Source organism: Pelodiscus sinensis, chromosome 5 (assembly GCF_049634645.1).
Source record: "Pelodiscus sinensis isolate JC-2024 chromosome 5, ASM4963464v1, whole genome shotgun sequence".
Classification (NCBI taxonomy): Eukaryota; Metazoa; Chordata; order Testudines; family Trionychidae; genus Pelodiscus; species Pelodiscus sinensis.
Window position 1 is genome coordinate 129791956 of NC_134715.1, and position 15449 is coordinate 129807404.

Consider the following 15449-nt stretch of genomic DNA (forward strand, 5'->3'; position numbering starts at 1 on the left):
TGATGTTTACCACTGGATCAGGGGGAGGAACTTTAAGTGATCTCACCCTGAGAGCTCCAATAAAGAAAATATCCATGGTTAGGCAGCCCATCATGCAAGCAAGCTCTAGATGCCCAAAGATTCTGGAAACATATTGGACCGGCCTAGCTAAGAAAAGTGAACAAAAAGTTAACTACAGCACACATGTATCATCCACCCAGTTTTTTGGTTCTGCAATAAAAGATTCTGCCCATATAAAGGCTTGATCTAATTTCCTTCCAAGAAGGGGAATAGTAAGAGTCGCATTGACATAACTGACAGATCAGATTTAAATCAATTGTATCTTAACAGCTCTGTATCATACATGGGAAAATGTGCAGGCCTATCCAGGAATTCCCAGCCTTCAGAATGCCTTACAGTTAACAAGTGGGAGAAGAAGCAAAAGAGCTGTTTATCTGTCCTGCCCTGGGTGGGCAGGGAGCTGCCCCAGCCCCTAGCAGTTAACCGGAACAGGTAAGCCTCACCCGTTAAGATGCTCGTGTAATGGAAAGACGGTTACCATGTGATCTAGCTACATCTGTTTTTTTACCCACACTTGAATAGGAGATACTATTAACAAGCACTTAAGACACTTGAAGGGGGAAACAGAAGGAAAGGAAGACCAAGGAAGAACTGACAGAAGACACTGACACAAGACACATCCAGGAAGAACCACAATTAGGGCAAGAGACCATAACCAATCAGTATCCAGATCTGTCATTATTTAAGCACCTGGTTAGCAAAGCCTCTCCTACATGTACACAGATCTGTGTTAAACAAAACAGAACGGCATGGTAATTGTCAACAGGAAACCCCATCTAAATGGGTGTTTGGAACCTATTATCATTAGGAGGAAGGAAGCAGGAAAAGTAAAAACCAATAGCTTACATTTGTTTAGTTTTCTCATGCATCTCATTGTCATTTCCTGCATGAAAATAAAATATTTCAAGTTAGTTTTAAATCCTCTTATATTAGGTTATGTAACGTATTTCATACAAAGATTATCTACTTTAAAAAGCAGGATAAAGAATTCAACCCCCTAAACAATTAGTATTTACATTTTACTTGCAGAACCATCCTCTTGCTATATATAAACTGATCTACAAACTTTGGCTGGTAATTTTGTTCAGAATCTCGCTCTGATAGGCAGGTTTTGTTAAAACATGCACACACACAGGACAAATGTTCAGCTACAACTTATACCAGTTCGTGCAGTACCACTGTAAAAGGCAAAAGTTTCAAACCTGGGAGCCTACAGTTAAACTCCTGATTTACCAGAAACTACTATACTGAACAGAGATAGAAATGTAGCCGTGTTAGTTTGGTGTTGCTAGAATAAAAAACAGGACTATACTGAAGAACCTCAATACAAGAAGCCTATTTTGCAAACATGCCGAGGATCCACAAGCCTCGCTGCTGTCAGTGGGAGCAGCAGGTGATCAATACTTTTAAATATTAGGCCAATCCCTAAACATAATTATGTGACACTTTGTGTGTAGCAAATTAGGAATTTAACATTGGGCAGCAAGGTTTGAAAATCTTGGTCAGAAGGAACCAACTCTGCACACAAACATTCTTGGCTTTTCACATATAGGTAGTCCTATTAACATCAAAGGAACTATTCTAATTCTTAAGTGTTTGCGGAACTGGGGATTACATGTTCAGTTTGGCTCCCATTAAAATAAAAAGCAGAACACATATGGTCTTCACTGGAGCAGAGCCAAATCCGTGTGAACAGTGATTACTTTTAAGACTTCCTTTGGTCAAAGACCAAGGGATGCCGTTTCCTTTTATCAATCATGGAAAGTATTAAATACACAATTGTATACCTGAGACTTGGCAAAATACTAGAAAGTTTGTCAAGAATGTCAGTTGTAATGTTTCAGTCACAAAGTTTAACATTACTGGCAATGTACACGTACTGAAAGCAAAAAGGCAGCATGACAAACGTATCAATGGCTTTCATTTTATTTCTATGTGCAAGAGTGTGCGCTAGACGATGCTCACAAAGAAGGTTAGGAACTGAAGCGCTTCACTAATTTTAAAATAGGATGTTAGAGGAGAGAGAAGAAAGGAGGACAGTGTAGTAGTATCCTCAGTTCACACTTTCTATGAACATTGCACAAGAAAAAAGTGCTCTGAAATTACTTTCTAAGTCTGAACTATAATGAAATCAATACTAGGTCAAAGCCGAACGTTTATGGCAGCACTGTTATTTCGGATTATAAAAAAAAAAGACACATAAAACATTATTTCATTAATGGTCTCAAGCATGCGTGATTTAAGAGATCCTTGAACATTATTTAATATATGTCATTTTAATTACAGATGCATGCTAATCATTAACACATTTAAATGTTAAACTACACAAATGCTCTTACGCCATAGAATCATAGAATACTAGAATTGGAAGGAATGTCAAGAGGCCATGGAGTCCAGTCCCCTGCCCTAACGGCAAGGCCAAACACCTCTTAGATCGTCCCTGACAGATACCCATCTAACCTGCTCTTCAATATCTCCAGACATGGGGATTCCACAACCTCCCTAGGCAACTTATTCCAGTTGATTCTTGTCCTATCCTCAGAGGCCAAGGAAAACAACTTTTCACCCTACTCCCTATAACTTCCTTTCAGATACTTGAAAACCGCTATCATGTCCCCTCTCAGTCTTCTCTTTTCCCAACTAAACAAGCCCAATTCCTTCAGCCTTGCCTCAAACTCATTTCTAGACCTTTCATAATTTTTGTTCCTCTTCTCTGGATCTTCTCCAATTTCTCTAAATCAGCCACTTTTCCAGAAAAACATGCCAGCTGTCCACACTAGCCGCTTGAATTTCTGCAAAAGCACTGACTTCCTACTGTAAGAAACCACTGCTTCTTGCGGAAATACTATGCTGCTCTTGTTCGGGCAAAACTCCTTTTGCGCAAAAGTTTTGCGCAAAAGGGCCAGTGTAGACAGCTTGGATTTGTTTTCCCCAAAAAAAACCCGATCACAAAAATGGCAATCAGGGCTTTTTTGAGGAATAGCGCGTCTTATTAAGCTTATCTACCTAAGATTGTCTGTTGAGTCGGTATGAAACGATGAAAACAGTCTCAATCATACAGGCAGTCCCCGGGTTACGTACAAGATAGGGACTGTAGGTTTGTTCTTAAGTTGAATCTGTATGTAAGTCGGAACTGGCGTCCAGATTCAGCCGCTGCTGAAACTGACCGCCAGTTCTGACTTACATACAGATTCAACTTAAGAACCCCAAGTCAGCTGCTGCTGAAACTGATCAGCAGCTGATTCCAGGAAGCCCGGGGCAGAGCAACTGTGCCTCGGGCTTCCTGTAGTCAGCGCTGGTCAGTTTCAGCAACGGCTGACTTGGGGAGGTCCGGGGCAGAGCAGCTGGGGTGCTGCTGGGTTGCTCCAGTAGCACCGCTCCTCGGCTCTACTGGACCAACCCGGCAGCACCCCAGCTGCTCTGCCCCAGGAGTCCTGATTCAGCCGCTGCTGAAACTGACCAGCAGCGGCTGAATCAGGAAGCCTGGGGCAGAGCAGCTGGGGTGCTGCCGGGTTGGTCCAGTAGTGCCCAGAGCGGCGCTGCGGGACCAACCGGCAGCGCCCCAGCTGCTCTGCCCCAGGGTCCACAAGAAAAGCCTGGTCTGCTGGGGGGGGCACACTAGCTGCGCCCCCCCCCCAGCAGACCAGGGACACAGGGAGCAAAGCGGCAGAGGGGGGTGCCTCGCCTCTGAGGCTTTGCTCTGGCGCGGGACCGCTTTGCTCCCGGTGCCCCTGGTTTGCTGGAGACGGTCCCCAGCAGACCAGGGGCACCGGGAGCAGCTTTTCTCGCCCCGGAGGTCGAGGTGGCTGACCGCTGCCTGTGAGCTCCGGGGCGAGAAAGCCCCGTTCGTATGTGCGGATCCGACATAAGTCGGATCCGCGTAAGTCGGGGACTGCCTGTAGTTGAGAGTAGGGATGTAATAGTGTAATCATTTAAACATTTAACCGATAAGTATGGAGGTCATCGGTTACCATGATTACATACATTCTAGCTCCAAGCCCCAACTCCCACCCCACGCTGCTGTACCTATGATACGTGAAGTGTCCCCTTTCTATTGTGATAGCATAGGAAACACACCTAATAACACTTTTAGTCTACAGGCAATGTATATGCAACAATTATATTGTTTGTATGATGAAGACTACTAGTTTTAATACTAATTCTTTTGTTTCTCATTGGAATAACGTTGGTTGAATGATTTTGGACTACTTCAGGCAAAGTTTCTGTAGGGAAGACTGGCTATATGGTATATTAATCTGGTTGAAAGTTACATACTTGTGTAACATTTAATATATACATCTCAGAAAACTTATTTATCATGTGGCTATAAGTGTTTGATTAAAATCATCTTTTTAAGCACAAGTACTAGAATTTCTGTGTTGAAGGTTGGGGGGGTGTTAGAGCATTTTCACAAAATTTTACTAGGCTATTTTTAACTGATGAAATTAGATAAAAACGTAACGGTATATAATGAACTGGCATTTAGTGAAATCTATTTAAAAGAATCTTGTAGCTAGGAATCAAGTACACAATCTTTTATTACAATAATATTCTTTACCCAATCAAAGGTTATGACTATTCAGACAACACAAGACAAAGGACTCAAAAGAACAGTATAAAGTCTTTTCTCTCATCTCTCCTCTAAAATCATCTTCTGAAGAAAAAAAACAGATGCAATTTGCTAGGTAATTACCAACCTGAATTGTTGGCTTTTGATTTCCTATCAACTTGTCTATAATAAAAAGTTTAATATTTGCTTTTAACTTGTAACACACGAATGCAGTCCAAGTGATATTATAAACTTCTTCCAGGAAGTAAATCAAGCATGTCACATTATATTTTGAAATATAATAATAGGTATGAAACTGTTTCTAATATTTGCTAACACAATAAAAGTCTCTGTAACTGGCACTTCACTAGCCAGCAAGCTCAATTAATTGACATTTCTGGTCTGCACAGAAAGTCTGTTTCATAGTGCAGATGATGCAGGGCCAGCAGGGGGTTGGGGCATGGGAGGGGCTGCGGGGCACACTCTGGAGAGAGTTTCGGTCCAGGAGGGGGTTGGGCAGGGGCTGAGGTACTATAAGGTGTCACGGTGCCAGATGGGGAGGGCACTCACCTCCAGAAGTGCATGCATGCAGCTTCCTGTCCCTGCTGTTGCTAGCAGAGCTGTGGCCAGGTGGATTCCACTGCTCCTAGCCCTTTGATCCAGAACTGCGGCCAATGGGTGCTGCAGGGGGAAGCACCTGCAGATGGAGGCAGTGTCTCTGCTTGCAACAGAGTTACCTGGCCACACCTCCAACAGAAGCCTCAAGGTCAGGGAGCTGCTTGTGGGGGCTTCTAGATTTGAGAAGCCACCATTCAGCATCTGGAGCCCTTCCTGGACCCCAAGTCCTCCTAGAACCTGCCCTCCACTCCAAATCCCTCCCTCTTAGTTAACTGGCATTTTTAATTTACTGGCACCCTCCATTTACCCAGAATGCCAAATCAAAGGGCTTTTGCTGTAGCTTGCAACATTTATTTGAGACAACTGCACTCACAATTTATTAAGATTTGTCCTCTCCCAAAGCATCATTTTTATGCTTATTGTGTTTTATAAATCACGCTTCAGCTGCCAGAAGATATTTAAAAAATTCATTTGGCCGTTATTACCAAAATATCCAGGCTCCATGAAAACTGTAACATTGGGGAACTTGAATCTTGCCCCTTGAAACCAATGGTAGTTTTGCCTACTTCAAAAGGAAGCTCAATCAGACCCGAACCCCACTGTGGCTCTGCAGTTTCCCCTCTTATGAACTAATCAACTAGTTGCCAGAAATTCCATCAACTAGTTGATAAGCTGATTAAACGCTGAGATACTGCAGTTATGCTCCTGTATTTAAACAAGGAATGGCTTGTTCCTCGGATATGGCAAGCAATTTTTTGACCCCGCAGTGGTGGGAGTCAGATAGTAATATTAAGTTGAAGCTGAAATGTGCTTTTCTTTGGTGGGTTTAAACTCCCACTCAACATGAACCAAATTTAATACTGACTTGGAAATGCAGTAATTAAGACTGACTTCAAAGGGATGCATCGCACTTGAGAAACAGAACACCTCCACCAGACTCACTCAGTTCTGTTTTCATCATGCATCTTCAGGTCTTCAAAAGAATTCCTCTCCCCTACCTTTAGTGACTTTTTCCAAGATATTTTCAAACCACGAGTATTTAGGTTAAACTCTATTTTTCTCTATGTGTCCCAACTCCTACTTCTGGATAACTCCAAACTTTGGACTTATTTTAGTCCAAGTGGGAGGGTCAAGGCAGTCATGCTCAGGTAGGATTCCCTGTAGGGGCTGCTGCACTACAGAGTACCTACAGCTGTGGGAATCAAGAAGTATATGCTTTCCATCTCTCCACAAGCAATACACCCGCTGCTAATAATTACAAATGATCAAAAGGACATGTTCCTTAAATACTCTGAGATAATGTTGAAAGACTTACCCAAGTAAGGAATGTGAGTTGTTCCAAAAAAATAGGTCCTTGAACAAGCCAGAGGTCCCTTTGGAGATACACATTGCACTGCCTAGTTGTGAGTATTAATAAGATACAAGTGGGTCTTAGTCAATAAGAAATGGTATAAACATTAACTATAAATAGATGGTCAATTAAAATTTGACTTAATTGTCTAGCTACTGAAATGTTACGGAAAGTGCATGAGCTAGGATCAGCTGTATTTAAATAGTTATCTTAGCCTTCTAAAATGTATTTCAATATTTGACTTAATAGGTGGGGTTCATAAAGGCCTTAAACAAGATGAGCTCTGGAATCCACATGTGAATTAAGAATGTGTTTTTAGGTTTATATATACATTATTTTTTCATTAATATGCCCCAAGTTCTGCCAAGCAGCCATGCCTTTTACCTCTTTTTTCAGTGCATCCTATTACTTAACAAGGCAGAGTAAATGTCATATTAGGTGTACCACCTTCTTTAGTCCACAGACTCATTGACACAGGAGATTGTGGTGTCTATCACACCTGGCTCAAAGACAAGAGATGATCTTAAGAGAATCCCAACCATGTAAATGGAAAGAAAAATAGTATGATCCATGTGGAAATAGGATGAGAGGGTAGAAAACAGAAAACAAAGTTTACCTACATTCAAACATTAAATGATCTTTCCTTCTTTACCTAACCAGTGTAATGGGCCAAGAAAATCCTTTTCTTATCCATAAAGTAGTGGCTCATTAAATATTGCTCTAACCAACATGGAGTCATAAAATCATTACCAGGCCATTGCTCCATAATTACCTGTACTTAATAAACTACATTCTACATCTTTTGCAATAGCATCTGTGCAACACAACACCCAGCTGACTCAGAGACCCTCTCAAAATCTTCCTAACAGGCTACTAGAGAGAACTAAACAATACAATCCGCACACTACCTCTCCTCTTGTGCTTCGAGTTACCTTCTTGATGCACCCAGCCCAGCCAGCCTGAGGATCTGTAATCCCTGAGGTCGCTTCCCAAAATGCATCCCTTGCGTGGTAATGCAACAAGCCATCGAGCTCATGATAGGTTTTAAACTCAACTTTTACTTGAAAATGGAAACAAATTAACTTTTTAAAAGTTCATCTTAATAACAATCTTTAACAGTTGAAAGTTTTTCAGGGATCTGTTTGATCTGTCGGGTTGTTTTAAAAATAATCAAGTTTGGAAATAATGATTTTGTATACATCAAGCGCACAATTAATTAAGTTATTTCAAAACTTACAAGTTTTAATACTGCATGTTTTTAGAACGATTAACCAAGAGTTTTATGATTCTATTGTAACTCAGACTTCCATTACTGGAAAAAGAAGTTAAAATATGCACCTTTAGAAAGTATTTATATTTGCAGCCTAGAGTCAGTCAGAATATTAAACCCTATATTTTCAACTATGCAGAGTTCTCAGAGAGCTGTTTTCTTTCACATTAGCCCCTATAAGGCCCCAACGCATAAATAGAGGCTTCATCTAATACGAGTTTAAATTTGGCTTCCAAGAGGGGTTTATTTCTTCCTTTTTCATTAAAAGTCTAACTGCTTTACTTCAACCTTCCATAATATATATTTGTACTGCTCACACATTTGATGTTTGACTGATTACCAATATAAGCATTTTTGTAATACAAAAAAAGAAAAAATTTAGCAAAGCCAAAGCACAGTGCTTGGGAAAACAAACAAATAAGTTACTTAAAAGCTCACCATGTGCTTAGCAGTACTTCCACCGAGGCCTGTGTTTCGAACCAGGTGTCCCTCAGATGGAAAATTAAAGTTACCCGAGTTCAGGTTCTCTTTACTTGAGTGGTTACCAAATAGCACAAAAGGCTGTCTGCTAGGACTAAAAGGAAAAATATAATTATTATTGCTGCACTCATAGAACACTTCAGCCCTTGATTATATTTCAAGAATTTTTCTCAGTTATGTATTGAAATTATCCCATTAAAACAAGAGTATAGTAATGAAACTATAATTAGCTGCACAAAGTCTACATTAATAATCCATGGAAATCCTCTATTGTTAGAGAGAAAGAACTAAACAAAAAGAGACCCTGAATTAACCAAAGAAAACATTAGGTAACAAAATATTTATGAAAATATCTTTCCAAAACTACCTCAAGAATGTTCAACTTGGAGTCTAAATATTTCCTATTTGCAATCTTGACTGCTGTCTAATGTTTCTTTGGATACGTGTAATTCAAAAAAACTTGACAACCGTCTCCAAACTTTTCCAGGAGATTTACAGTTATGGAAAGCCCTAACACTATGCAAGCAGGTACTCTAAACTTGATTGGTTAGCAGCAGCTAAGGAAGAAACTAACCGTAGTTATTTAGGTGACAACGGAGATCTTTTCTTGTTTCAAGCAGTAAAATGCTCTGCTTTTGAAACAGAAGGATAACAAGAGGTCTCCTCAAATCAGGAAGTACATGTTAAGTAAGTGACGTGGCAAGCACAGTTCCATTATGAACATAATCAAATCTCTTAACTCATCCACCAATACAAAAAAAAAAAACTTTCCTTTTTTTTTATTCTAGACGTTACACCTCATTAACTAAAATATTTTCTAAAAATTATGTGAATTGAGCACTTGATTTAAAAAAAAGAAAGAAACAGCACTTTTATACGTTCAGGTATATAATGTTTCTTTGTATCTCAATTTAACATCCAAACCATGGTACGTAAGACTTTTCAAAATTTTAGCATAAATTTGTGCAAGAAATGTTCAAGGGGAGGAATGATAAAATCAGCTATTGATGTTATTGGAAAACTTGACATGTAATCAGGAAAGCAGAGGGTAAGAGGTGACAGACTATTTTCAACTTCAAACCCAAGTTGGCCAATATTTCAGTTTGGAAAGGTAAGGCAGATTTGGGAACTGATTAAAACAAATGACATCTCCTCCTGCATATCCCACCAAAATGACCCCTAGCCTAGAAAATTGCTCAAGTTCACTTGTTGCAAGAAACCAACTCTGAGGGAGCATCTATACTGTGTGTGCTTGGTTCTTAACCAGCTCAGTAACTGGAGCACACACTATTATTAGTCATGTATCTAGATTTTTCATTTAAACCAAGGGTCAGTATGTGCCATTAATTTGAACATTTATAAGTTTCTACTTGCATAATATTGCTTTTTCTCAAGACTTGTGTTATAGACAGACTGATTGCTGTGACCTAATTCTGTCAGAATTAATACTTCCATACTGGTATGAAATAAGCATTATTTAACCTTAAATTATTCTAATGTGGCTAATGTAAGATTTGGGTATTATCTACTTATTTCCTTGCTTTTCAGAATTTGGGTTCCGTAAATGATCAACAGGCAAAAATCACTCCACTTTTTCTTAAGACTGTTCTGAAAACGTAGGCCAAATGTTCTAACTTTGCCATTATGCACACATGATGCTCAGACAGTGCAGTAATGAATCACGGACAAGACCCTACAAGACACAGAATAGGCAAAGTGGGTAATTGGACGCCTAAATGCTTGCCCTGTACACAATACAGCCATATGGAAGGCAATTTACAAAGGCTTTGGGGATGTTTCAGAAGAGGCTGTATATAAATGGCCTTACAAAAATAACTCCATTTCAATCCTAAATAGGATATGATATATGCAGATCTTTTCATGATCCCTAATGACATGAAAATAGGTCTTATTGCATCTAGAGAGTAACATAACATAAATATAGTACACTGATTGATACATGACACTCATCTTCACAGGAATACGATAAATGACATTACCTGTTGTCTGTTATATGGCTTGAAATCATTCCATGACTGAAGTAACTTCTGAATGGCTACAAAAAGAACAAAAACACAACTTTGCTACTCCAACAGTAAAAAGCAACATGGAAAAAGATTGCATAGTGTAAATCAGAGGTGCTAATGCTATCCCTGAGGGTATGAAAACTTCACACCTCTGAGCACTGTAACTATGATGATCTATTTCCCAGTGAGCAAAATCAGGTTGACATAGTACTTCCACAGGTCTAGCTATCACTTCCTGGGAAGGAGGATTACATACAGTGATGGAAAAACCAGTTCAGTTGCTGTAGGAAGTATCTGTAGAAAGTACTATGGCACTATGTCAATACTACTGTGCCTATAGCACCCACAGTGTAGACAGGCACTAAGAAATGATTGTACATTAAAAAAAAAAAAAAAAAAAAGAACTCGCAGATCTTGATTACATCATTAAATTATATTAAATGCAACTGGAACCAGTAATAGCTCATAATATGTTAAAACTGATCTGAAATTTGCCATCTGTTTTCTTTTTTATTGCTTTTGTAGATTGAATTCTTACCATCAAAGTGAAATGAAATGCACACATATATTTGAATCTATCAAACAGATATGCCATACAAAGAAGGTCCATTATCAGTACTAAGCTGAACTTAGAGTTTAGCTGAAAAGTTAAATTGCCTATCTACACAGAGGCAACATTTTTTTTACACTGTACTCTCATGCTAAACAAAAGAGGAGTCACAGCGTGAACTGTACAATTTAGGAAAAAGAGAAGTATTCATAAGCTTCCACACTGGAATTGGGAAGTTTGCTTATAAATCACAACAATGAAAAAGAAAGAGAAGAACAGGAAAAAAAACACTATAAAATATAATTGCAAATTGGTAATAATGAATCAGCATTCATGACATTTGCATTTCAATGTTGCATGACTCTTCAAATTACAGACTTACACAACTGTCCCTCTGAGGCATTTCTAACAGTTTCACAAGTAAACATACCTCCCCTGCTTGAGATTCTGACAGTTCCAGGATGAAAGGAATTTCAGTGTCAAAATTAGCAAAAAAGCTGGTCCACTGATGTTCGAAAATCATTAAATCCTGAGTGGGGAAAGAGCAATACACATTGTTCAGCTAGTGTCGTGTCAGCAGAACAGTATATCACAGATGTTAAATCAACTGTGTTAGAACACTCTTGTTCGCAGGTCGGTTATGTAAAATCTAGTTTTATGACGCTAAAGTTTAATTTTGTCACTCAAAGTTTAATATAAATTGGAAAATTCAACCTTGATTAGAAAAATCATCTTCTGCCCTATTAGCAATTCTAAAAAGTAAGCCATTTATTTTGAGACTGTCAAATTGAGTTTTTAGATTTCTGGGTAGAAGCTATCAGAAACACTCAAAAATATAGGAGACAAATGTGTAAAATATAAACAAGATCAAAAATGAAGTGCTGCCTAATGCTTTTTACAAGCAAGGAATCTGTACATGGTTTCAATACAGATTTATACTTTTAACAGCAAAGAGCTACTAAGAGGAGAGAAAAAGTGACTTACTACTGGAAATTATCTTGAATAATTAGAATGAGGTCTGCCACATGTGTATTTACCCCTCTACCACTAAACAATGCATCTAAAGATGGCAAGTGTGTATACCAAGTATGCGGAATGTCAGATGTGTAACAGAAATGAACGACCACACAAAGGAGCAGACCTTTTTACAAGTGAATGCAGTGAAAGGTCGGAATCAAATTCGAACATCAGAAAAAGAATAGAGAAAAACAAAATATATCATGCTGATGAATATTTAGGACGGGAATACAGTGCATCAGAATTGTAACCAAGTTTAGTGAGGGATCTAAAATTACTGCACAATTATGTAATATGTGGAATGGCATCTATAGCTTTCCTAAGCACGTCCTAGAAAATATGGGGAAGGATTAAAAAAAGGGTTTCAGACTGTGCACTCCTTTTCAAAATGGTATAAAAAGCCAAAACTATATTTATGTTTACTTGATAAATTTAGCAACAAGCAGCTCTGCACAAGACAATACAGCCTACAATACAATACAACCATCAAGGCAAATAAGTGTTTTAACTGCCTGAGACTCACTGAAGTTTTAGATGAACAAAACAAGTGGACTTAGCTAAGACAATAAGCAGCTTTGCAATTGGATGTTTATGTCAACTAAACGTTAACTACCAAAGACACTACTCTTCTACCAGCATATTTTTCTCCACCTTCAAACTGTTTGAGGCATTTAAAACCAAACTACCTCATTAAAAAACAGTTGGGAAATGTGATAGAAATGTAGCCTTGTTAGTCTGGGGTAGTTGAAGCAAAATGCAGGACAATGTAGCACTTTAAAGACTAACAAGATGGTTTATTAGATGATGAGCTTTCGTGGGCCAGACCCACTTCCTCAGATCAAATAGTGGAAGAAAGTAGTCACAACCATATATACCAAAGGATACAATTAAAAAAAATGAACAAATAAGTTGGGAAATGCAAACTAATGTATTTTAGTAAAGTGTCTGTGGCCACTGTGTGTCACTGTTGATCTGCTTTTGAACTGTTAAGCAAGCATGAATTAATATGGCCCAATTAGGTTTAAGGTAAAATAATTGTTCTTTTATCAGAATGTTTCTGCTGCCAAACTATTCTTTTAATATACACGGAAGGACTGGTGTCAAGAAAAAAAACATAAAACATAGTGCTATGACTAGCACAAAATACAGCCAATTCATGTAATTGTAGGAATTATCACTATAGACTTGATAAGGCATGGAATACTATGTCTTTAATTTCACAAAAAGATATACAAACTTCCAAAGAAATCACTACAGGATTCACAATATGGAGAGCCTACAGACTTTGGCTGATAATCAAACCAGGTGTTTTGTTAGACTGTGGCATAAATTGACAATTCATTTAAGACTTATCACGAGTTAGTTCAAAAAGTTACAATTGAATTACCTCAAAAATCAAATCCTCCAGGGAAACTGGATCCATTTTGCTGTATGTTTTCCACAGATCCACACTGACATCCATTAACTGGAAAAAAGTTTTAATATATATCTTTTTACTGTGAAAATACTTTAAGCACAGATTTTCTTGGAACTCAAGTCCTTAACTTCTAGGTACTGGATAGATTCAAGAGTGGATGAAATTTAAAAACTTTGGCTATCCCAGCCTGTAAGAATCACCTCCTTCACATTAATAGAAGGTAGCATATATTTAAGTCGTGTGCTTCTTTTTATACAAACTGTATCTTAAAAGGCTTATCAGAGTTAAACTATAATAGAGAAAAAAGACATCAGCAAATATAGCCAGAAGGGAAAGACAAATTTGCAGTTAAAATTTAAAAAGAGACTGAGCATCAATCTTGTAGAGTAATGCAAGAAAACAGGTCAAATGGCTAGGATTCCAAAAGAGGCAATTCCTTGTTCTGAATGAATGGTCAGAAAGACAGACCGTACTAAGCTAAGGAAACATACAACTAGTACTAATACTAATTTAAAGCAATTTTCCATGTAAGTAAACACATACGGAGCTATAACCTTTCACAAATATTCAGAGACAATGATGGTTTAAATGCTTTCTAGGTTTTTAAATATTTCAAGCAGTTTTTAAAGATGCAACCATGATAGAAAGTTTCTTTATATGACTGTTTTACATCATCATTTCAACTGCTCTCTTCATTCCATCTGGAAACTGACTACCTTACAAGACATGGTTTCCATTCATCTGTCATTTACACCCAAATGCATTAACAGGGAGTTATCTGCATAACACAATATGAACACGTGCCACATTTATATTGTAAAAAATATTAAGAGATTTAAATATTTTCTGAAATATTGATTAAAATAATCTTATCTGCTTTTGAAAAAAAGAACAGAACTACTTAGAAGTCTTAAAACATTTTTAAATATTCTAACAAGGATAATTTTGAATTCACAAGAATGGGAATGGATAGCTGTATGATAGTGTTAAAAGCATCAACATACCACTAGAGTTGGAAGAGCTAGAACTCAAACAAAATACAGAAAGGGAATAGGCAATAACTTCACATGTATGTAGCACTTATTGTTCTGATTTATCTTTGGGATTCCAGGTTTCAGCCAAGTGCTTCTACACTGCAATCTTAGAGTTCTACAGTTCAAGCCCAACAAGGCCAAACCAGCTGACCCAGTCCAGCAAGAAGTTTTGTATTGCAGTGTAGACATATCCTTAGAGGGGTCTCAAATTCATGAAGTAATATTATAGTCCCAAAGAAGTCAGTGGCAAAATTCCCATTGACATCAATGGAGCCAAGGTCTCACCCACAGATTTTAAAGCCAAAAAGCATCATCATCATCATCATCATCAGGTCCAGTGATACTCAGTCCTCAGTGGTTCATGAGCCAAATTAGCAATCAAAATTACCCAAAAGAGACAGTCATGTGAATTCATGGTTTCTTTTATTAAAGTAGTATATGCTCATATTTAAACTGTAATGACAGGAAATCTTGAGTTTTTAGATATTATTCTCACAGCAAATTGACTTGCCAAGTATTATTTTATCATCAGCTACAACTGGTTAACAACATAACAGCATCTTGATTGGTTAATAATTAAAATCATACAGTGTTTCAAGCCATATACTACAAAGACCCAAAGAAAATACATTTAAGAGCTAATTGAGATTCAGGAGCCGCGGTCTTGAGTATCACTGCACTAGTCAAACCTCCATTAGAGCACAAATCTATTGATACCCTGCTCACACCTTTGAAGAGCTGACAGGTTCACTGCTCAAGATGGTACAAGGAAACGAAAGCATGGATGAAAGGATTTCAGCAGAAGAGTCAAAGCAGTCAAGTACATGAACACAGCAGAGGAAAAGAATGGCAGATCAGCAGCACAGCTAGGCCAAAGTTTTAACGATAAAGTGAGCATTATTTAAGCTGTCAAAAGACAAACAGATGAGTAACAAAAAAAAAAAAAAAAAAAGGTACATGTACCAAGGGTGCCCAAAAGCGGAGCCTAGATGAAGAGCACACATGTCTAGAGGCAAGAATATTTAGAGAGAACCGGATAACAGAGAACTCCAGATATCTTCATAGGCAAGGAGATG

The 15449-nt window shown here is 38.2% G+C and overlaps 1 protein-coding gene across 2 annotated transcripts in view; it reads right to left on the minus strand.

Moving 5' to 3' along the window:
- The window catches only part of DNAAF9 (dynein axonemal assembly factor 9), a 112592-nt gene that overhangs the window by 64665 nt on the left and 32478 nt on the right, over positions 1-15449 (minus strand). For both annotated transcript variants that reach the window (XM_075931017.1, XM_075931016.1), the window contains exons 7-12: positions 13310-13387; positions 11336-11434; positions 10329-10384; positions 8287-8422; positions 6543-6624; positions 907-943 (exon numbers count right to left, since the gene is read on the minus strand). In XM_075931017.1, coding sequence (XP_075787132.1) covers positions 907-943; positions 6543-6624; positions 8287-8422; positions 10329-10384; positions 11336-11434; positions 13310-13387 — 488 coding nt within the window. The remainder of the gene's footprint in view (positions 1-906; positions 944-6542; positions 6625-8286; positions 8423-10328; positions 10385-11335; positions 11435-13309; positions 13388-15449) is intronic.